This window comes from Miniopterus schreibersii (assembly GCF_964146895.1).
Source record: "Miniopterus schreibersii genome assembly, chromosome: 16".
NCBI lineage: Eukaryota > Metazoa > Chordata > Mammalia > Chiroptera > Miniopteridae > Miniopterus > Miniopterus schreibersii.
In genome coordinates, this window is record NC_138116.1 from 31,502,039 (window position 1) to 31,525,125 (window position 23,087).

The 23,087-nt window shown below is 56.6% G+C and overlaps 1 protein-coding gene across 5 annotated transcripts; it reads right to left on the minus strand.

The window, feature by feature from the left end:
* Positions 1 to 909: 909 nt before the first annotated feature.
* Positions 910 to 22,970, minus strand: MYO1C (myosin IC). 5 transcript variants are annotated; one of them, XM_081116232.1, is made up of 32 exons: positions 22,694 to 22,970; positions 15,724 to 15,879; positions 15,489 to 15,604; positions 14,715 to 14,913; positions 14,555 to 14,635; positions 12,738 to 12,917; positions 12,555 to 12,653; positions 12,146 to 12,259; positions 11,992 to 12,063; positions 11,563 to 11,682; positions 11,362 to 11,444; positions 11,037 to 11,142; positions 10,846 to 10,926; positions 10,456 to 10,547; positions 8,331 to 8,425; positions 8,204 to 8,250; positions 8,008 to 8,088; positions 6,550 to 6,655; positions 6,324 to 6,441; positions 5,633 to 5,746; positions 5,481 to 5,557; positions 5,055 to 5,123; positions 4,874 to 4,958; positions 4,613 to 4,772; positions 4,258 to 4,341; positions 3,457 to 3,550; positions 3,307 to 3,362; positions 3,022 to 3,157; positions 2,873 to 2,943; positions 2,688 to 2,785; positions 2,515 to 2,614; positions 910 to 2,131 (listed from the first exon to the last, which is right to left on the minus strand). In XM_081116232.1, the coding sequence occupies exons 1-32, from the start codon at positions 22,766 to 22,768 to the stop codon at positions 2,105 to 2,107; spliced, it is 3,192 nt and encodes a 1,063-aa protein (XP_080972358.1). In that variant the 5' UTR covers positions 22,769 to 22,970; the 3' UTR covers positions 910 to 2,104. The 5 variants fall into 5 exon arrangements, with proteins under 5 accessions (XP_080972358.1, XP_080972361.1, XP_080972360.1 ...); XM_081116235.1 differs by lacking the exon at positions 22,694 to 22,970 and adding an exon at positions 21,803 to 21,900; XM_081116234.1 differs by lacking the exon at positions 22,694 to 22,970 and adding an exon at positions 21,807 to 21,897.
* Positions 22,971 to 23,087: the final 117 nt, after the last annotated feature.

The following is a 23,087-nucleotide window of genomic DNA, read 5'->3' on the forward strand; positions in this document are numbered from 1 at the left end:
GGAGGTTCAATTCTGGTCAGGGCACACGCTCAGGTTGCGGGCTCTGTCCCCAGCAGGGGGCATGCAGGAGGCAACTGATCAATGCATCACTGATATTTCTGTCTCTCCCTTCCTCTCTGAAATCAATAAAGATATATTAAAAAAAAAAAAAAAAAGGGCTGTTCTCCCAAACAACGATTGGGTCAGGGAAGAGCACCTCATTCAAGCTGTCTACTGAGAATTGGCTCTGAGACTTCTGAATTACTCAGAAAGAGGCACTTTTCTGTCTGCCTCTGATGCCAACTTCATGGAATGAAAGTCTGGAGCTGTTTGTGGCTGTCGCTGCCACCACATCACCAGGAAAGGCTGAGCCAAGAGATGGTTCCAGACACATCTGCGAGTGCCTGGGCGCAGCCCAACCCTGGGGCTGTTAGATTGAGAATGCTAATAAATGTCCTTTGCTTCCCTAGAGAGTTTGGATTGTGTTGGTCACTTGCAACCCAACCCAAACTTGGAGGCTATCCTTTGAGACCTACCTCAAATGCCATCTTCTCTGTGAAGTGTTTGCAACCCCCTTCCCCTACTCCCATCAAGGCGCCAGCCTCTTGTGGGTCTGCCCCTTGGCACCTGCACTTCCCACATCCCGCTGCATTTCTGTGCACCTGCCTTCCCTGCTGGGCTGAGGCTCACAGGGAGGGGACTGTGTGATACCTACCAGCACCCCCACCCCACCCCTGCGCGCAGCACTGGGCCAGTTGGAGCAGCCCTTCTCCAGGCAAATGTTGCAGCTATTGCTCACACGTGCTCTTTCTCCTGGGGAGGGAGCCTGCCTCCTTCCTTCTGGGGACAAGGTAAAAATTCTAATACAAGACCCCTGGCTGCCTTCTAGGGGGTCCTCTCCCTTTCTTGACATTCACAAGGAGACCAATGTTGGCAAACATGTATTGCTTTATTTAGTGTTTCTCTGGATTGCAGAAGTGTCAGCAGTGGGCCAAGACCCCAGGCGGCAGAGGCAGCTGGGCAGCCCCAGGTCCTCTGGGGAGGTCAGGGGGGAGAAGCAGCAGAAAGAGGTGATGCCTGCGGCTCCTCCCAAGGCCAGCCCCTTCCCCAGGTTCCCAGGACAGGGAGCAGCTCAGGCCGGGAAAGGCCTCACATCCTTAAACTGGGGCCAAAGTTATGTGAGCAGGGTATTTGTCATCCTAAGGCATGGACTCAGGCAGAAGTGCTTCTCCTACCTGGTGGCGCCCAAGGGTGATTGCTGGTCAGGGAGCCACATGCACCCTTAAGACATGAGCCTGTTTTGTGGGGCCCTGTCCCTGGAAGAGGCAGTAAGGTGTGCTGAGAGTACAGAGCTGCAGTCTCGGTTTTGCCCCAACCTGCTGGATGAAGGGCAAGTCCTTTCCCCTCTTTGGGCCACTGTCTCCTGCTCTGTCACGCCAGGAGGCTGTAACAGATGATCTCTGTCTTCTAAATTCTATGGTCTAAGACTCCTTCCCCCACTCCAGGACACCCTCAGGCTAGGCTGATGATATTGAAAGGGCATTTTTAAGGCAGGAAGAAGGGGGCAGGCAAGGTTGGTCCTAGCCCCCAGGCAGGTGTCGGAGTGGGCTGCAGAGGATATAGGTGGGTAGGCAGGCAGGCAGACAAGGTGCCAAGGGAACAAAGAGGGCAGGGTGGCCTGGGCAGGAAAGAGGGCACCAGGGCCCAGACCGCCCAACCTCTGAGCTACATTCCCTGCCCTGCTGGAGTCAGGGAAAACACATCCAGTGTGTCCTGGGGTGGGAAAATGGCTTAAAAAAAAGTTTCCTATAAAGCATCAAAAAATCTCAGAGAAAACCTCAGCAAAAGTTCCCTTCTCTCAAATATTTGGCATCGGCAGTGGGGCTGGCATGTCTGCCTCTGGCCCCGGCTTTCCTATTGCTTGGCCCGGCCTGGCCCACTCCTGGGGCAGCTCCCTGGCCCTCGCAACTCCTCAAGAGAGGGGGGAGCAGGAGGCAGGAGTTTGTTGGTGGGCTTCGAGGTGTCCCTGGGTCCCTGTCTGGAAGCTCGAGTCTTTGGTAACTGGGAAGGGGAAGAGAGGATAAGCAAAGCATTGGGAGGTGGGAGGGTCCAGCAGGTGCCTTCATCACCGAGAGTTCAGCCGGGGGGCCACCTGTGGGGCAGAGGGAGAAGCCCAAGTGTGAGTGGGAAGCGGACAGAGGTGCATCAGGCACTGGTCTTCATGCCTTAGGAACACGCAGCGGCAGCCTGGTCCTGGAGACTCTGATCCCACTCCCACAGGACTCCCTGCCTCAGCCAGAGTGGGCCTCTCCTCCCACCCAGCACACCCCCAACCCCTCAGGTCTTCCCCACCTCCCCATGCTGCCATCTGTGGGGGATCAAAAGGCCCCTCTCTCTGGCCACCAATGGGCACTGGGATGTCAAGGGTGCTATGGTACCCAAGGACTGCCAAGGAAGCCTTGGCCACCAGAGGCTCCACCCCAGTCCTAGGGCCATGAGCAGGGAAGCAGGTGTTGCCTGCCAGGTCCCACTCACCACAGCCAGGTGACCGTTTTTGGCCTTAGTGATGAGCAGCTCTGAGCCAGGTGTGAAGTCGATAGTGCCATCCCTGCCAGGGCCACCTGCAAATGTGATGCTGGAGGGAAGGGTGTGTGTGAGAACTGCCCACATGTGTACACATGGCCCCCTCACCGCCCTACCTGCCTCACCTGCCCTGGTTGATGTTGATGTTGTTCACACGGTCAGCGCTAAGGGCTGTCTTGGTCAGTGTCTCAATCACATGATCACTCTGAAGCACCACGTCCCCCTGGGGGCCCAGACAAGGGGAGGGGTCATGCTCTGCCCAGACCTAGAGAACCCACCCACCCTTGCCTCCCGGTCTCCACAGGGGCACCTTCTGCTTATTGTCCTCACGCTGCACGTGCAGCACAAAGAGGCTGTCGCTCAGGCTGCTGACGGAGATTCCTGAGGGGGAAAGGCAGAGGTCAGGGATCAGGGGTCAGAGCAGGGGCCTTCCTTATGGAACCCTGGACTCTGGCTCACCGGTCAGGTTGGCGTAATCAATCCTCTGCTTCACTTTGGCATCCTCCACGATGACCACAGCATTGGGTGTCAGCAACAGTTGCCGGGGTCGGGGTTTGTAGCCCTTTCGGTCATATTTCACTACAGGCACTGCATACTGAGGACAGAGGGTAGAGTGAGGGGCAGGAGAGGGGCTGAGGGGGCTCCAGGGATAACCCCCTCACCCTCTGCCCAGGCCCTGATGCCTCCATCCAGCCCGTGGGCAGCAAAACTGTGCTGGACTAAGGGCTGTAGGTAGGGTCTCACCTGGATGGGCTCAGTGCCTAGGGCCTGTAGCACTTTGGGGCTGATCTCATCTGTACCTGCAGCCCAGATGGGGGACAGAGAAGTCAGAGGAGGAGAGAGGGGAGTAGGACGGTGTTGGAGGGTTTGAGAACTGGAAAGTCAGGGACTCACCAAGCCGTGTGCTGATGAAGAGCCTGGGGACACTCTGGGGGTAATTGTCCTTCTTGCCCTTGAAGATCTCACTAGCCACGGCTTTCTGATGCAGCTGTGGAGACAAGGGCAGGGAGGCAGGATGTCAGATGGTGGGGACTATCACAGTGTGGGGGCAGGCCAGCCTCAGAGCTGAGACAGTTTCCCTCACCCTCTTTCCGGCCTCAATACCAGGAGGCTGAGCCCTACCATAGACACTCCCATTAGCCCCTCCTCTACGTTACCTCTGACTCCACCAAGGCAGAGAGTTCCCTAGAAGGGTCACGACAGTATTGTCAGGGTCCAGGCCCAATTTTGGGGATAATTCCCCTCACGAGGCCCTGGAACCCCCAATATTCAGCTTCAACATGGGATCTTGAAGCTGGCTGATTGCTAATACTCAAAACTACTACAGATTCCCTGAGATGGGTGGGTCCTTTAGCATCAGCCAATCTTGAGTTGGCAAATACAAGGCACATTGGCCACCAATGTCTGTCTCCAAAACCATGGCAGACATTACCAATCGATCAGACTAAAGCTACAGCCTCTTCAACACAGGGCTCTGGGAAGCCTCTGCTGGTCCAGTGGAGTCGGGCCAGAAGGAGAACCCCATTTTCCACCACAGCCTACTCCAGCTTCTGCTTCATACATGAGGCCAAAGAGGAGCTGGGATCCATTTGAGATCACATGGGAAATCAGGGGTAAAGTGCTCCCCCAGGCTAGCACTCTTCAAGTGGTGGCGGCTGCCCCCCCAACCCACGCCTGCCTCCTTGCTCTCCATACCTGCTGCTTCCACTCAGGGCTGATGCTCCGGCAGTACTTCCAAACCATGTTCTTCATACACAACTCTCGCAGCAGCTCTGAGGCCTGTGGGCACGAGCAACATCAGGGCACCCAGACAGCCTGGCTCCCTTCCCTCTGAGGACAGCAGGCATATCCTTACCACCGTGCTCTGGCCTAAATGTCACCCCTTCAATCTGGACAACCCCTTCCATTCCCGAGTTGTTTTTCTCAAAACAATGGCCCAGCCCCAGTTCCCCTCCCTTGGGGAGCCCTCATGATAACTGGCCACATGATAATTGGGCCCCTCCAATGAGTGCTGTGAAAGTCCCTAAGTCAGCAGGGAGGGCCCACAGACCTCACGCAGGGCAGGTGGTGGGGTGGGCCAGGAAGTATCCAGGACATTTCGGGGTAGCTGTCGCCGCAGGTTGAGCAAAAAGGAGGTGCGCACATGATCCAGGAAGAAGGCATTTTCGGGGCAACGGGGTGCATGGCGCAGGATGAAGCCTCGAATGAGCCTGGGGGTGGGGAAGCCCAACAGGGATGGAGGTGAGAAGTCTGACAAGAGACCCCTACACACTCCCGGCTCTGCACCCCTTCATGGTGCCCCAATGCTCACCGCCGGATCGTCTGTGCTGCCCACTTCCTCTTGGCCGCCTTCCTCCGTCCCAGCATTCCCCGCCACCACGACTGGATGCAGATGGCTGCAGACACCACAGACGGCTGACCACTATCTCCTCACCATGGTGGCCCACCCTAGCCCCAGCCCCTGCCCCCTGGAGACCCCTGGGCCCCCGAACCTGATCGCTTCACCCGGAGGAATTTCTGCCGCCAGTGAAAGCCCCTCCAGGAGGCCTGGATCTTCGTAGCTGTGGTTGGGAAAGAAAGTCAGTTGGCCAGAGCTCAGGGGAACTAGCTGGGTGCCTGGCTGTCAGAGCTCACTGAGTGGCATGAATGAGGGAGTGGTTGAAGGAGCTAGTGAGTGAGAGGATAAATAAGGTCAATGAAAGCGAGTAGGAGGGAGCAAAGGAATGTGGAAACATGCTCGGAGTTTGTACCCAAGGGCAGGACAGATGGCGGGTGCTGGGGCTGGAGCTGGTAAGGAGGAGGGCAGCTGAATGTGGGCGAGGCAGACTTCCTAGAAAAGGAGCCCAAATGCAGTGATTTATTTCCTGCTCCCCAGAATGGACCCCACTGGGACAGGAAGGGTCGGGCCTCTCTCTCACCCAGGCTCTGCCTCCGGACCTCCAGGGCATCCTCTGTGGCAAAGAGGGTCTTGGGAAAGCGGATGAAGATCTTGGTCCTGGGAGGGCAGCAGTGATCAGCCCCTGGTTGCCATCCCCATGTCCCCCAGACCCCAGGAGTGGGCACCGCTTACCTGCCCATCTTGTACTCTTCTGGTTTGTAGCCGAGGTGCCTGACCAGCACAGCTACCCCATCCTGAGGCCGTCCTGCCCAAGTGGGCCATGTCTCTGGGCACAGTGACTTGTACCTGGGGGCAGGAGCTGAAATGTACCCAGCTCCCACCCCAGCCAGTACCCTTCCCTGGGGAACCAAGCCAGCTTTTCTGGGAGGTCCTGCTGGGAGATCCCCCTAACAGGCAGCTCACAGAAAGCCTGGGAAGTGGCTCTGTTGTCCCCATTTTAACAATAAGGCAACTGAGGTGTTCTCATCTGCCTAAGGCCATGGGGCTGGAAAGTAGCAGAGATGAAATTCATATCTGACTCCCCAGACCCCTAAGCCAGGATAACAAAGCTGCTCTCTCCTTTCTGAGGTGATCAAAAACTCTGTCCTTCTCATAGCTTTTACCATTTCTCCTGGTGACAGGTATGTGGATGTCTGCCTCATGGACCCCTGCCAGGTGCTCCAAGAGGGCAAGGCCTGGGGGGGAGGGGTGTTCTACAAAGCTTGACATTAGGCCTGTAGCATGGAAGGGACCTACAGCAGCTCAGAGCCTCAGCATCCTGTCTCTGAAATGGGGCCAAGAACCCTTGTCTTCCCTCCCAGGATCTAAGAGACTCCTACCCCCGGACCCCTTTCCCTGGCACTGAGCCAGGCCCCGCCCCCACCTCTGCAAGAAAGCCTCGTATTTGCGGCGATAGGCGAAGCCGGCTCTGCGCACACGCAGGTTCTCCATAAGTCCCAGGTATTTCACCTGGTGCCGGATCAGCACCTCATCAAAGCGGCCTGGAGGAGGGTAACAGGGTAATCAATCAGTGGGCTCGAATGGACAGATGGCCCGTGGCCCTTGCCCAGAGGCTCAGCCCCACAGGCCCATGGGTAGGAGGGGCCTACCGGGCTGTTTGGCATCATTGGGCTTGATGCAGCGGATGTAAGCGGGCTCCTTAGACTGCAGGATCTCCACCAGCTGCAGGAGGCTCATCTTGAACTGGGTGGCAACCTGGTGAGCCAAGGTGAATGGGAGGTTGGCTAGAGCTGGGCTGAGACCGCTGATCCCTGGCACAGCCCTCCCTGGGGCAAAGCAGCAACAATTCCCACAACTACCCCCTACCCTGCTGGGCCTTTCCTTCTGCCACCCTCCCTCACGATAGAGGAAGGGAACAGACTATGGCTGCCTGCATCACCGTGGCTTGGCTAGAGACCTCAGTTTAGGAACCTCACTGGGGTCTAAAAACCCTTCTCAGGCCTCAACGCAACCTCAATCCTACATCTTCCTCTGGCAACCACTTTCACTTTCTAGAATTTCAGGGCCATGCTCCTAAATGATGTGTCCTACATCTATGTATTCAAACATTAGCCCTGTACACTGCTCTGCAAAACCTTCACACAGACTCCAGCAGACTCGCAATCTATCGCGGTCCCATTAGTGGTAGGGATGTATGCCTGTGGTTCTGGAAGCACCAAGAAGGGGCAACTAATCCAGTCTGTGGGGTAGCAGGCATTAGGAAAGGCCTCCTGGACATGACCCTTCACCTAATATTTAAAGGATATGTAGGAGCCTTGGCTGGGTAGCTCAGTTGGTTAGAGCTTCATCTTGATACCCCAAGGTCACGGGTTCGATCCCTGATCAGGGCACGTACAAGAATCAACCAATGAATGCATAAATAAGTGGAACAACAAGCTGGTGTTTCTCTTACTCTCTTACTTCCTCTCTCTAAAAATAAAAGAAGAAAAAAAAAAAAAAAAGAAAAAGAAGAGGAGGAGAGAAGACAGCCAGGAGGAAGCAAGGAGAGAAAGGCATTCCAGGCAGAGGGCAGCCTGAGCACCCTGATGTACACAGAGAGCTACACACGACACATGAATCCAGGTGGGAAGTAGAAAAGGGGGTTAGAGGCAGGCAGAAGCAGTATCAGAGCAGGACTCGAGTCACATTAGGGAGAGTGAATTTTCTCTTGAGGGAATAAAGGAGCCATAGAGGGATTTGGAGTGAGGGAATGACAGGAACAGATCTGCAATTTGTAATATCTCCACAGCAGAAACGTGGAGGATGCTTGGTAAGAGCAAATGAGGAGCCAGGAGACCAGGGAGGAGGCAGGCTGGCTCAGAGGAGAGATATCAAGGACTGAAATGGAGCTGTGGTTCTATATATGCCCACAGACATAGAAGTACACACAGGAACACACAGACGCAGGCACAGATACATACCCACAGGCAGCCTCCTCGACACACACAAATGTGCACACACGCACCAGTAAACACACAAGCTCCCATGTACATAGCCAACTCCTAGGCTCATGTAGGCACTCGTCCATGTGCACACACATGCCCCTGTGGGTCCCACAGCCTCCGCACCGTCTCTGGCCGCTTCTTGTCACTGAGCTCGCTCCGGTCAAAGCACTGGCTCATAATGGGATTCTCCGAGCTGCACATGGTCTGTGAGGGCAGAGCAAGGGATCAAGGTTGTAGTACAAGGGGGCAGGCAGGACAGATTCCTGGGGCACTGGTCATTTGGGGCCAAACCTGGAGTCCTCCCCGGAGTCCTCCTCACCTCCTTCAGGTTCCGGAAGAGGAGGTCATTGTTTTTATCCAGAAACCCTTGGAGGGGAGAGCACATGTGAGATGAGGAACAGCAACCCCCCCTCCGCCCCGTGGGAACCCAGCCCCAGAATCCTCACCGGCCACGCTGTAGGTTACTTCCCCAGCATAGTGCAAAAGGCGGAACTCCCCACGGCCCAAAGATTTCCTGGTCCGCTGGTCAGCCAGCTTGTGCCTGGGGGGTGACAGGGAGAGGAAGCTACAGATTGCTGGCCTGAGCCATGCTCCCTGCCTGCTGAAGAGCCTTAGAGAGAAGAAACAGGCATCCAATAAGGAACATGCATGCCCAGGGCCACCCCACAGCCCACTCTGCCTGAGGTAGACAGGGCAAGGCCATCAGCCTCCCTGCACAGAGATGGCCACTGAGTCTAAGGGAGGTAGACGGTCTTGCCCAGGGTCACACTGTGGCAGGACCAAGATCTGGGCCTCCATACTGCCAGGGCACACTGGGCAGAGAGCTACTTCAGTGCCTCTGGCTGTTGCATGACCACTCAGAGGGTTGAGCACTGCCCACTACATTTTAAGAATGGAATGGAATCTGCCCCAAGAGATTACTTAAGTCTTAAGCATGTTTATACCCTTTAGCCCATTTTCTACATTAAAAAAAAAATCCTCACTAGAGGATAAGTTTCCTTTTTTAATTCTGTTTTATTTTTATTTTCTTCTTATTTTTCAATTCTCACCTGAGGGCATGCTTAAAGAGAGGAAGGAAGAGAGAGGCAGAGAGAGAGACAGAACCATCGATGCGAGAGAGAAACATCGACTGGTTGCCTTCTCTACATGCCCCAACCGGGGATAGAACCTATAGCCCAGATATGTGCCCCAACTGGGAATCAAACCAGCAACCTTTCTGTGCACAGGCTGAGGCTATGTTTTTATTGATTATTCAGGGTGAGGAAGGGAGGGGGGAAGAAAGGGAGGGAGAGAGGGAGAGGAAGAAGAAGAGAGAAAGAAACACATTGATGTGTAAAAGAAACACTGACTGGTTGCCTCACATACGTGCTGGGATTGAACCGACAACCTAGGTATGTGTCCTGACTGGGAATCGAAACCGCAAACTTTCAGTGCATGGGACAATGCTCCGACCAATTGAGCCACACCGACCAGGGCCCATTTTCTACTTTTAAGAACTATTTCAAGCAACTAACCAGAGACACAGTCAGAGGTTTAAGGCACAAAGATGTTTGGTGGCAGCACTGTTATCTAGCAGAAACCCGGAGGCTGCCCAAGGGCCCCCAGAGGCTGGGTTAGAGCCGTGGAGTATCTGTGGGTTAGAGCCATTAGAGAAAGCATTTTGAGGAAATTTCTCTGTTTGATGATGAAAGAAAATACCAAGGATATAACATTACCCTGAGCCTTCTACAGTAAGTCCTCACTCAGTGCTATCAATAGGTGCTATGACTTTAAGTGAAATGATGTATAACAAAACCAATTTTACCACAGGCTAATTGACATAAACAAGAGTGACGTTCCTATGACTTCTCATCAACATTATTACAAAATGACGCTGAACGAAACAACATTATTTGAGGACCTGCTGTACACAGTTCCCAACTATGAAAAAAAAATGTATAGAAAAAGGCAGGAAGGAAATGCCTCAAATTGTTAACAGTGTTGACCTCTGGGTGACAGGACTGCAAGTGCCTTTTGCACACATTCCAGCTTTTCTCTAATGAGCAACATTATTTTTACAATCAGAAAAGGGGTTTTAACATTCTATTAAGCAAAAATGCTCAGGGCTTTGGCATTTGCAGCTCTGGGACTGAGTCCCAGCTCTGTAACTTACTAGATATGAGATAACCTTGGGGAAATGACTTTTCTTTGAGTCTCAGTAAAATGGAGACAGCACCAAGAACACCTCCTCAAGGGCTGCTTCAGGTTAGAGGAGACGATATGCACACAATATGCAGGAGCAGAGGGGCTTGCTTCCTTTCTCCCTCTCCCCACTCTAGGGGATGTCTTAATAAAAAGCAATTTCCAAATAAGGAAGCTAAAAAAATCTTAGCAAGTTTCATTCTCAAAAAAGAATGTAGAGGAAGCCATGCTCCTGGCTTCTTGTGAATGTACTGTGAGCTGTGGCTTTGTGTGCCTGTCCTTAACTTAGCACCTCCTCTGGTTATCTCCTCATGGCTGATGTTTCTGGACTATGGGGGGATCCCAGGCTTCCACAGGTTGTACCCAACTGAGCCCTGCAACCCCACTCACGTCAGGAAGTGCGGATGGTGCTTGATGGTGTCCTCCAACTTCTCCAGGAAGGTCAGATCTGTGGCCTCCCCAGGGCGCAGACACTCCTCGTCCTGGGGGGTAAGGCATAGAGTGATGGATGTACCAAGGGAGGGGCTGGAGAGCACAGGTAATTTAGGGGCACCATGCAGGAAGCAGAGACACAGGAAAAAGGGCAGATCAAAGGGACCTCCTAGAGACAGCTTCCAGGTCCAGCCAGCACCTCACCTCACCCTCCAAGCAGAGCCCTGCCCTGTCCCTGTTCAGCCCCAAACTCTGGCCCTCTGTGGACTGGCCTGGAGAGAAAGGGGAAGGAGTGACATCCTCCCACCCAGCCCCCCACATGAGGCTTTGGAGAAACAGAGGACTCACCAAAATGGAAATGATGCCCTTGAATTTCTCCTCTACCAGGTCACAGATAATCTTGTTGTTGAAATACTGGACGGGCTCCCACTGAGGGGTAAAAAAAAGGAGGGCATCATCATGGGGCCCTGGTGCCTCTCCCAGGGACTGATGCCTGGGCTTCCGATGCCACCTGGGGACACCTGCAGGCCCGCACTTACCGCGATGCCCTCTGCCTCATACTCCTCCTGTTCTGACTTGAGGGTGAGTTCGATGAAGAGCTGCTGCAGCTTCTCGTTGCAGTAATTGATGCAGAACTGCTCAAAGCTGTGAGAAAAGCAGAAGAGACCACAGGAGCTCAAGGCAGCCACAGGGCGAGGAGTAAGGGAAAGATGGGTGACGCCCCTGAGCAGCTATGGGAAGAAACACTGATCAGGGCCCAGGATGGTTGGGCAATCACTGACAGGAATGAGAGAGACGGGGGGACAGAGGAGAGGGACCGGGACAGGGAGATGAGAGACAGGCTGAAGAAAGGGGGGCACTAACCTGTTGTGCTGAAACACTTCGAAGCCATAAATGTCCAGGAGCCCAAGGACTGTGGTGCTCCGCCAGCTGGGGCTCTCAGCATCCTAGGGCCATTCAACCAACAGCATGGGTCCCAAGTCTGCCAGGCCCCAGGTCCCAGCCCTAGGCCTCCCAGGACTGCCTTCCCTGCTGCCTTGGGAGCAGCCTGGACCACAGCCTCACCTTGGATGCCAATGACCTGTTGATCTTCCCAACCAGCCAGGTAAAAGTTCGACTATAAACAGCCTTGGCAAGAGCGTCTCGAGCATAAGCAGCCTGTTCCAGGTTCAGTGGGCTCAGGAGCTACAGGTGTGGCATGAAATAGTGAGGTGAATGCTGAAGACCCCTTCCCTACTCCTCCCATTTGGGTTCAGGCCAAACACCAGGAAACTATGCCCACTCTTCCCTCCCACTCAGGGGTATGTGTGGGGAGCACAGGAGAGGACACAGTGGCCACACCAGAGGGAAGGAGGTATAAGGACAAGAGGCCTTCCAGCATTGCTGAGAGGATCAGCTGAGCAGACCAGGGGAAAGGGCAATGATGAGAGTGGGGGCTACCTTGGAATACCCGCATCCCTTACCCCCATCTCCTGACGCAAAGCTTGGCCTCACCTCTTCTCCCTTGGCGATGATCTTCCTGTGTGTCAGGGCTTCCCGCAATGTTGAGCCGTCCACACCAAGGAGCTGTCAAGGGTGAGGGGCATGGTGAGGGTGCCCTTCCCCTTGCCCAGGTGCTCTGCCCTTGCTTTCTGCTCACCCCGCTTACCCTGGTCAGATACTTCAGCTGATTCTCAGTTGTGACCTGGGCGTTGCTCTCCTCATCGGCAGCAAAGTGGAGGTTGCCCAAATGCAGGACACTGGCCACGATGCTCAGCAGGTCCTGGGGGACAGGCAGGGGCAGATGGGAGTCACAGGAGGGGCTGAGAGTTCCATGAGGAAAACCAGGGGGTGGTCAGATGGAGCAGGGATTAGGAGAAGTGTTTTGAGAAGGGGGATCTAAGTGGAAATGGGCTGTAAAAGTGAACTGAGAGGGGCAGATTTGGGGTAGAAGGGATCAATGGGGGGAAAAAGGGGACGTGTAATACTTTCAACAATAAAGGTAAATTTTTAAAAAGTGGGTTGAGATTTTCAGGGTGTGACAAGAGGAAAGGGAGGGTCCGCAGCACAGGCCTCACCTCCACTTCATCCTCAGTGAAGTTGATCACTGTGAGAGCCTTCCTGACGACCTTCCAGTCACTCTTGTCGTTGATGGAGGAGACTTTGGCACACTGGCCCTGAAGGAGGGGCAAAGCTGGGTTGCCAGCCCTGGCGCTGTGCTACTCCCCAGGTGGCACCTGCCCTGCCCACCAGCTACTCACCTTCACCAGGTATAGGTAGCTCTGGGGGTTGCGTTCCAAGCCCAGCCTGCGCAATGTCTCCTCTTCACCCCCCTCCAGCAGCTGATAGAAAATGTGGAAGTTCCTCTCCCCATGATTCTGGTGGACCACGCGGGACTTCTCCAGGAGGTAACTGAGAATGTGGCCACCCACAGGGGCACCCTGTGGGCAGGACAGAACACGGTGACTGCTCAGGGGAACTGGGGAATGGAACCCATCTTCCCTTCTCTCCCCAGCACTCGTGGGTTGTAATTCCACCTCTGCCACTACTTTCAACAATAAAGGTAAGAAGCAACCAATGAATGCATAGATAAGTGGGACAATAAAGGGGCTTAGGCAAGTCACCCCCTCTGCCTCAGTTTCTTCAACTAAGAAATGAGGACATTCAACCCTATCTACTTGTCAGCTCCATGTGGATGTACAACGGGCATCTCAAACTCAATAGGCCTAAAACTGAACTACTCTCCCCGTCCTCAGGCTAGCTCCTTTGGGTGTCTTCCATCTTGGTCAACGGCTACTTCATCCTTCTCGGTGTTCAGGCCAAGAAGTTTGCAGGCCTCCTCTCATCCAATCAGATAGTCAATCTTGCTGCCTTAACCTTCAAAACCCCAGAATCCAACTGCTGCTCACCACCTCCACTGCCACCACGCTGGTTCCAGTCACAGTCATCTGTCACCTAGATTATTATATCAGCTTCCTTACTGGCTTCCCTGTTTGACCTGGTTCTCCGACCATCTAGTCTCAACACAGCAGCCAGAATGATCTTTTTAAGAGGAAAGTCAGATCCTGACACACTTCTGTTCCAAATCTTCTGATGGCCCCTTTCCACTCAGAGTTAAAAAAAAAAAAGGAAGTTCACACCCCCATACACCAAGGTTGTGGGTTCAAGGCACATACAAGAAGCAACCAATGAATGCATAGATAAGTGGGACAACAAATAGATGTTTCTTTCTCTTTCACTAAAATCAATCAATAAAATAAAACAAAACAAAAAAACAAAGTTCAGCCCTGGCTGGGTGGCTCAGGTTTTGGGTTCAATCCCCCGTTGGGGTGCATACAGGAGGCAACCAATCAATGTTTCTATCTCACATTGATGGTTTTCTCTCTCTTCCTTCTTCTAAAAACACATCCCTGGGTGAGAATTAAAAAAAACACAAAGTTCACACAAAGACTCTCAATGGCCTGCACTATTCAGCCTCCTCTCCTACTCCCTGGCCCCTCACTCTGTTCTGCAGCTACTGTCCTCCTTGCTTGAAAACACCAAACACCCTCCCACCTCAGGGCCTTTGCACCACTTATTCCCTCAACAACTGCCGCCTGGTTGGTGTGGTTCAGTGGTTAAGTATCAACCTAGGAGCCAGGAGATGGAGACTTGATTCCCGGTCAGGGCACATGACTGGGTTGGGGGCTCGATCCCCAGTAGGGGCATGCAGGAGGCAGCCAATCAATGACTCTCTCTCATGATTGATGTTTCTATCTCTCCCTTTCCCTTCCTCTCTATGAAATCAATAAAGACATATTAAAAAATTAAAAAATAATAAAAACAACTGCCCCACCTCTTACCTTGTTTTATTTTTTGCCATGGTACTTGTCAACTACATTACATTTTTCTGTTTATTGTCTGTTTCCCCTAAAGGCAGGATTTTTGTCTGTTTTGTTTCAATGCTGTAGCACCAGCATCTGGAACAGTGCCAAGCACACAGTAGGACCTCAATAAATGTTTACTGGTGCCAAGGACCTGACAGGTGGGTGCCTATTGAATGGGAATTCCACTCCCTGCCCTGGCACACCATAGGTACCTTGAAGTCAAACTGAACGTCCATGTACTTCCCAAACCTGCTGGAGTTGTCATTCCGGAGGGTCTTGGCATTTCCGAAGGCCTAGGAGCAGATGGGGTATGAGGGAGGCTGGCCTTCTCTCCCTGCCCCTCCCTCCCCTCAGATGCTGCTGGTCCCTCACCTCCAGCACAGGGTTGCTCTGTAACAGCCGGTCACGCACAGCACCACCCCGCTCAGGGGCTGGGCAGGTCTCAGCATAGAACTGCAGCAGCCGCTTGGTGGCCTCTGTCTTCCCTGCCCCACTCTCCCCAGAGATCATCACTGCCTGGTCCCGTCGCTCCGTGCGCAGTGCCCGATATACAGTGTCAGCCACAGCGAACCTGGGGCAGAGGCTGGTCAGGAGCTCAGGAGGTAGGGGTTCAAGCAGCTGCAGGTAATGTGAGTGCTGCAGGTAGGACTGGGAGACGGCACTCCTATATCTGGTTGGAGTTCACTTGTGAGTGGGATCTGCATGTACTCTTGAGGATGGGGAATGGGGGACCCTCAAGAGTATGTGTGAAGGGAGATTCTTTATAGCTGTGGAGGGGATCACTTTCAGAAGGAAGATGGACAGGATCACTCATGAGTGGGGGTGTTACAGGTCATTCAGGTGGAGGTTGAGGTCCCTCATAGGGAGGGCTGGAGGTCCCTCAGAGGTAGGGGTCAGAGGATCACTAAGGTGGGGGGTCATGCCAGGTAGAGTTGGGCAAATAAGTCATTAGTGAGAATAAGCTGGGGTGGGGGCTGGAGAGGCCCCAACCAGATGGATTTGATTCATCTTGGGTGGGGAGTGCAGTCAGCCCAGGGTGAGGGACTGTGGAATTCCTCACAGATGTGAACAATGGGAGGTCAGGGGTCATTTTAGAGTGAGGGTCAGGTGGGGTCATCTTAGATGGGGATGGAGGGTGTCACTCACAGGTGGGGTGGCACCTCATAGAAGCTAACGCCACGGTAACGTTCCATGTGCTGACGGCTGTAGATTTGGAGGTCGCGGTAGGGGTTGACAGAGACCAGGACTGGGCCAATGTAGGTCTGGGGGTTGGAGGAGGAGGGTCAGAATTTTCTCCCAGGGGCCCCTGACGCCTCTTTTCCCCTCAGTCCTGCCTCTGAACCCCCCAGCACCCCCCACTGTCTTCCCACTTGGGCCTCACATAAATGAGGTTCTCCCGGAACCGTCGCCGCAGGTTTTCGATGAAGGCTGCCTCACTGGTGAAGTTCTCCAGCAGCACAAAATCCTGTACCCCCACCCGGTCACGGGCGGTCAGAGCGCTCTCCATGGTCACCCGCACCCCGTCACTGCCCAGGGCCTGTTGGGAATGAGCCACAGGAAGGGTGAGGGCCAGCAGGGTAAGGGAAGGCCACTTCTCCCCCTCTACCACAGCCTGTGGGATTGAGAGGGCAACCAGGGGCATGTGGACACAGGAGGTCTGGACACAGGACACAGAGAGCATCCAGGAAAAGGACCATGCTGGGTACATTGGGCCTGGGTCACAGGAAGCTGGCACATGGAACACTGAGGACACTGGCAGGTCACATAAAACAGAGACCTCGTGGGGCACATGGGACCTGGACACAGACACTGGACCTAGAGGACCTAGAGGACATAGGAGCAAGGCCACGGAATCCAGGGAGGTGCTAATTTTGTGTAGAGAAAGGGGTCATGAGAAGGAACTCCTGGAATAACAGAAAAAAAGCTCTGTTGACCTTGGAAAAATCCCCTCCCCTCTTAGGGTTGCTCTCGCCTCAAGGAGGAGGAGTTGAGTTAGACCAGGTGACTTCAGGTCTCAGCTCTGAGCCACAGGTGACAGGTGTTTTTGGAGGACAAATGGCACAGTGAATTCTTCCGGCAGGGTAGGGGCAGGCTTCTCTCCTACCCTCACCCTTCAAAATCTCCAGGCAGAGAGTATCTAGGGACTAAGCAAGGGGCCACCCCCAGGCCATAGGAGAGGGATCTCCCAGAGGGCCTCCCATTCCAGCTGGACTCAACACTTACCCCATAAGAGGGGGGAACCTCCCTCCCATAGCTGGGCCACACCCTCCCCATCGGCTGCCAGGCTCCCCAGACACCCTCCTCCACTGAGAGCCCTGAGAGGCCTCAAGGGGGTGGGGGTTTTACCACGGAAAGCCCAGCTGCCTGCCTTCAGCTGCCTCTGGGGCCCACCAGAGGGTAGGGAGAGGGACAGGCTTAACAAGGCCCTCACCCCAAGACATACTCTTCAAAAAGGGTCTGGGGCTCTAGGAAACTGACACCAAGAGTGTCAAGGGAAGAGCAAGGTGGCGGCGGCGGCGGTGGTGGAGCTTAGTTCCCAAACAGGCCACCAGGTCTTCTACACAGACCACCCAGACCTCTGGCCAGGGGCACCCCTCTGGGTCTGACCAGGGGCCTGCCTCTCCCTGCCCCCTCCTTCGCCCCATCCTGCCCAGTAGCTGCTAGCAAATCTGGCCGAAGCTCCCGCCCCCTATGCCCGCCGGATGACGGATCTGGGCGCTCTCAGCCTTCCCCGCGAGCCAAGAGCCGGGCCCCAGGTCCGCGCGCCCCGCGGCCTCCCAGCGCCGCCTCCTCCCCCTGCAACTTTCCCGGACGTTTTTCCACCCGAAATTCCTGCGCCCGCCCGCTTCCTGGCGGGGTGCAGGCGCCGCCGCGAGGCAGCGAGGAACGCCCGGGACCCCCACCCTGCCCCCACCCTGCTCACCGATGCCCGGTAGCGCATCCTGCCCGGCCGGCCTGGCGCCCCGCTCCGCTGCCGGTGCTCTCAGCCCGGGGCTCCGCGGCCGCGGCGTCAACGAGGGAGGGGCCGGCCCGCCCCCGCCCCCGCGCCGCCCCCTCCGCGAGCCGGCGAAGCGTGGGACTCCCCGGCCGCCCCCGCCTCCTTGGGGCTCGGACTCCGGGGTCCCTCTCTAGTTGGGGGTGGGGATGGGGGTGGGGTAGGAGCCGAGGGTGCTCTGGGGCGGGGGCGGGGGCGGGGCGGGGTGGGGGTGGCGCTCCCCGCCGGGCAGGGGCTCCGCCTGAGTCAGGTTTTCCAGGAGGGACGTCGTTGGTTCCAGGGTGGGGCCCGGAACCCGCGCGGCCGCCGCGTCTACACCGATCCGGAACTCACTTCCGGGCTTGTCTACACTACGCACCAGGCCAGGCGAGGGAAGAGGGTTGAAGCCGGTGGGTCGCGGAGGAAGCAGGATTTCCCTCTCCCTTCCCCCTAACCTCAAGTCTTGGCAAAGTTAAAAATAGAACGAAATGTCCAAATACGGCCGGCGCGCCCAGGCGGGCGGAGCCTCGGTGCGGGACACTGTCCACCCCCGTACCCTCTCTGAGGGGTGGGCCCAGTGTCTTTAAAACCCCAAGAAAATCTCTAGATTCCCGCGTCAACACTGAGCTTGTGCCCGAGGGACAGGGAAAGCCATTGGGCGCCTTTGCCCAGAAGGGTGTGTGCCCTGCCTCTATTGAGGCCTCAGTTTCCCACCTGGGAAACCCAAGTCCGACTTCCAGCATTTGGGGCCAATACCCTTCTTCTCTATCCTGGACACCACAACTAGGGCTTCTGTGCCCCAAGGTCTCCTTACCTCTCTCCCTCCTCTGGAAGGGGCCTCCCTCTCGGGTCCCTCTGAATACGTCCATACTTTCTGCCCAGGACACCCTCCTTCTCCCAAACCACCCCCAGCAGCCCCACCCTGGCTGGACTCTGGGGAGGCACCACCCTGAGGAGCGAACTCTAGCTCAGATGCCACCGCCGGTGGGGCGGTGATGGCTTGGTGCTTGCAAAAGGCTGGGGCATTTATTACAAGCTGTTTGCGGGCAAGCGACTTAGCTGCTCAGAACCTCTTCTTCATCCTTAAAATAAGGCTAATACCTGCCTCGGGTTGCAGAGAAGGCCGAGGCACAGCCCGGGAGCACCTCCCCGCCCTGAGTAAACACCGCTTCCCTCTCGGCCAGGCGCTCACTCCACACGTGCTCAGGGAGGACCTACTAAGGGCCAGGCCCGGGGCCAGACTTTTTATCTCCTGGGGAAAGCCCCTCAGACCAGTCTACCAGTTACAAAGAACCCTCAAGAGCTTCCCCTGTCCCCCGCCCCCCAACCTGAAAAAGGAACTTGAAGGGCCACACTGGGGACACTGACTTCTTATCCTAGGGGGGAAGAAGTCAGAGCCCGGCCTCAAAGCCCCAGCGCACCCCACCCTCGGGCCCGGGCTCCCCGGGAAAGGGGGCGGGTGAGGCTGCGGCAGGTGCGGGCTACAGCCTCGCGGGGAAGGTTCATTACCTCGGGAACAACAGCCCGGCCGGAGCCACGACGCGGGGTCGGGCACCAGCTGGACGACGGGGCCCCCTGGGAGGGGCGAGGGAAAAGGGTGCAGCTGGGAGATAGGTGTGGGGGGCAGGGTAATGGTGGCGAGAAAGGCCACGGCCGAGGCGGGCTCGGCGCGGGCGCAACCCCGGGCGCCCGAGGTTCAGCGCCGGAGCGAGCGGGAGCGGGAAAGGGGCTCAGCCGCCAGCCCACCTGGGCGGGGGAAGGAGGTCCCGCGAGCTCCACCAGGAGGCCGGCGGCGGGCGGGAAGCGGGGTCCAGGCTCGGGGACCTGAGGGGAGGAGCCGGAGAGGAGCCGGAGCCTCGCGGTCGCAGGGTCCGCCCGCCCGCCCGCCCGCAGCCGCGTCAGGCCGCTGGAATGAGGGGAATCCGTGCGCGGAGGGGTCCGGCCGGCCATCCCCCACCCGGAGCCGCGCCGCCGCATTCCCGGGATGCCCTCGGGCGCCCCGCGGCGGAAGGAGGGGGCGCCTCCACCTCCTCACGCGCCTGAGGGCGGGCTCCAGCCGCCGCACCAGCCCCCCGCAGCCCCCACCGGCCAGCTCCGCCTCCCCGGGCCCAGGCGGCAGCCGGGGAGAGAGGTGGAGGGTGTGAGAGACGCCGCGGCGGCAGCGCCCCGGGCATCCTGCGTTCTGAGTGCTGTCGTACGGTACCCCCTTCAATGCCCGCAGCCAAGCCATGAGTCTGGATTGTTACCCCCATTCTACAGACGGGGAAACTGAGGCTGGGCAGCTGAATGTTTAAGATCTCAGGACTACTAAAAGGAGGGGTGGGATTGGAACCAGGAACTCAAGTACTCACCACTCTTTCGGGGATGCCCGGTGGGAGTGAGACCTGCCTGGGGCTGGCAGATTTCCAAACTTATCTGTAAGGGTTAACAGCTACCCTTGCCGCTGCGTCCTTCTTCAGTGACCCCATGACTGCAGTGCCCAGTACACCTGTTTTGTTCCTGTTGTGTTGTTACTGACATGTAGGCCTTAGGAGTAGCAGCTAGGGAGTGTGGGCCATGGCCTTTGGGCTCCCAGCATGGGAGTCCCTAGGGTGTAGCCATGGCCTCTGAGTGACCCAGGACTTACTTTCCAAGGCTGCTTCTGGGTCTCTCCCATCTGGGGACATGTTTCCAGCAGACCTGGATCATCCAGTGCCATTTACCTAGTATGTGCCAGATGCCCCCAAGTCTGACCTCTAGAGGAGTAGGGAGGACAATGGACGCCTCAGATGTTGCCCCCAGCCCAGCGCCAGGGCCATGCAAGGTTTGGAATGGATGTTCTAAGGACCCCCCAGATCACTGCTATAAGCTGATTTTCACAGAGGCAGCCGCAAGGCCTGTTGGGGGAGCGGAAAGAACCACAGCCTATCGCACCCGAAGTGCAGTGCTGGGAACAGAACAGGTGCTGTTTATATTTATCAAACATATTTTAGGTCTAGGCAGCCCCACCAAGGACTGTTCCAGACTCAAGAGAACTGCTGTGAGGGGGAATGTGGAAGAACAGTGGTGACTTAGGGGCTCTACCTGATTGCTCACAGGGCCCTAGTCAACTCTAGCTCCAGAACCATGGGCCTTTGGCTTGCCAGACACCTCTGTGGGGGTCCAGCAGAAGTAAACAGAGTACCCTGCCCCATAACCTACCCTCCTTGTTCAATATCCTCTGTGTAGAGAGGAGGGACGCACCTGGCACCACCACCTGTCATCAAAAGGCCTGCCCTCCCTCCAGTCTCACACCAAGGAGTCACCACCTGCTAAAACCTTTCCTCTGCTCCTGCATCACCGTTCCATTTCTGGACCAGGCAGCAGCCTCCAACTGGCCTCCCTGCTTTCTTCCTCTTAATACATTTTCCCACAGCAGCCTGTGGTATTTACAAATGCAGTCAGATCAATTAACATTTCATGTTAATAGAGTGAAAGTTTATAGGGCACTAGTCCACGTGCCTTGCCAATGCTTCACACCCACTGCTTCTTGCCATAACCCTGCATATGGACTCCAGTGGCCCCCACTGTCCTCAGTTTACCCCACTGCTCCTGTTCCTGTGTGACCACAGGGGTAGTCTCTCCAGTCCCTCCTCTGCCCTTGCCTCACCACCATGCATAGCCAGAGTGAGCTGCTCTCACCCCTGCCACCAGCTCCACGTGGCTCTCTGAGCTTCTTGCCTTTGCACCTGCAGTTTCCTTGGCCCCACACATACTTCCCCTTACCAACTGACTGACTCTTAGCCATCCTTGAAGACTCAGCTCAGGTATCGCCCCCTCCAGAACCCCTTTCTGACTCCCTGCAACACACAGCCCCTTCGTTATCGCAATCTGCTGTACTGGCCGGTTTCCCGGTCCTTCCCTCCCAGAAGAATGCTCCCGCCTGGAGCATACACACGGCCTGGCACAGTGGGGATCAATCACTCCAGTAAATGAATGAACCACAGAGCCGACAGTGTAAGCAGGCCAGAGCGAGCCGCCAGTTGAAGGACGCCGTGGGCCAGCCATTCATTGTCTCATTCAACTCGAAGCCCCCCACCCGCCACACTCACTGGAGCGCAGCCGCGCCGCTGCCCCCGGCGGTGCCCAGCCCAGGGGGCGGGGCACGGGAAGGGGCGGGGCTCGGGCGGCTTCTCCGGAACCCAGAGGCAGAGCCCGGCCAAAGGGCTTGCTGGGTGCCTGGGTCTAGAGACTACAGCTTTTCTTTCCCGACCGCACGTCACTCACAGTAATCTAAGTCTCCACAAGGCCGAGGCCTGGCGCCACCGGGTCCCGGGATCCCGCACGGGCCGGGCCAAGCCGACCCGAGGCCCCAGCGATCCCGAGGCCAGCGACCTCCGCTTCCCGCACGGTAGCTTCAGGGTAGTCTCGGCGCCCGGCCGCCCTGCCTTTCCCGAATCCCTCCCGCCAGCGGAGGCCTCCCGGGGCCGTGAGGCTGCTGCCCGCCCCGTGCCCGTGCCCAGCGTACCCACCAGCTCGGCTCTTTCGGTGCGCGGGCGGGGGCCAGGTTGGGCGGCGTGGCCGGCTCTGGAGTCCGCGGCTCCGGCGCGCTCTCCCCGCCCAGGGCCCGCCCGGGGCCGGGCCGCCGCCTGTCGTCATCCCGGGCAGGGCCCAAACCCGGCGCGCGCGCACCCTCCTGCCCCGCCCCGCCGGCGCTGGGCCGGCCGGCTCTGGTCCTGACCCGCATTGGCGTCCGTGGAGACTAGGTGCCGCACACTCCGCAACCAGCTCCCAGGACCAAGCATGTCACAGTCATGCACACACACACCCTCCACCAGCGAAGACCCGGCCCCCTTCGCTGCAGTGCTGGGTAGGTGGGTGCGTCTGATGCCCCTTTGCATCCCCAGAGCAAGCCCAACTCTTCTCTGCGTGCCAGGCCAAGTCGGTTCTTCCCCATCTGTGACTACCTCTCTCCCTTCACTCTCCGTTCAGCCCAAGCTACTGCTCCGAGCCGGCCATTTCTTTGGGCCCACCAGGAAAGGGGAGGCATTAACTGAGCCCTACTATGCACCCGGTGTTTACATGCACTCGTCCTTTGACCTCAGAGCAGCCCTCTCACCTATGTGTTATGCCCAGTTCATAGCCCAGCCCACTGAGGATCAGGGAGTAGGAAGAGAAAGGATTCAAACCCGGATCCCCACTTTGAAAAACCCTGCTCCTAGTGATGGCTAATAGTGGCACTTAAAACCTTACCCCTTCCTTCTGTTTACCCCTTTTGTCCAGTCTCTTCCTGTCCCACCAAGGATCAGAACCCCTCCCCACTGCTCACCTCTTTCCCAAGTGGGTTGCTTGAGAAAGGGCTGTGGGTCCTGGGGAGACATTGCCACCCTTCCTCCCAGCCCAGAGCATCCCCGCTTACAAGTTTGCAGGGCCTGTGAGGATGAACCACGCGGATGATCTCCCCAGTGGGGATCAGCTCCACTTGCAGTGCCATTCTGCCTGTGGATAGCCAGCCTGTGGATAGCCAGCGTGCTGAGCACTGGGGCCTCTGGGCAAAGGCCTGACCGCCTGCCTACTGGCTGTGGCTGCTCCTGGAGCCAGGAATCTGGTCTCACGCTGGAATGGCCACTTGGTTCAGCTTCAACTCCAGCCCCAAGGGATGTGTCTGGTCCAGCGCCTCAGGACACAGCTGGAGCAGCCCAGGTCTGATTGGGAGGCCTCTTGGCCCAGAGGGTTGGGGCAGGAAGAGGAGGGGCTGAGTGATAGAGGAAATGCCTGTTGTCCCAGGTAACAAGAGCAGCTGATATAGAGGC

Excerpts from the sequence above, each read along its gene's own strand:
- MYO1C (XM_081116232.1), bottom strand. The coding sequence starts at position 22,768 with ATGGCACTGCAAGTGGAGCTGATCCCCACTGGGGAGATCATCCGCGTG. Across the intron at positions 12,654-12,737 it reads GCTACCTATACCTGGTGAAG|GGCCAGTGTGCCAAAGTCTC; the intron begins GTGAGTAGCTGG and ends CCCCTCCTTCAG. Across the intron at positions 2,132-2,514 it reads AAAACGGTCACCTGGCTGTG|GTGGCCCCCCGGCTGAACTC; the intron begins GTGAGTGGGACC and ends TCTGCCCCACAG.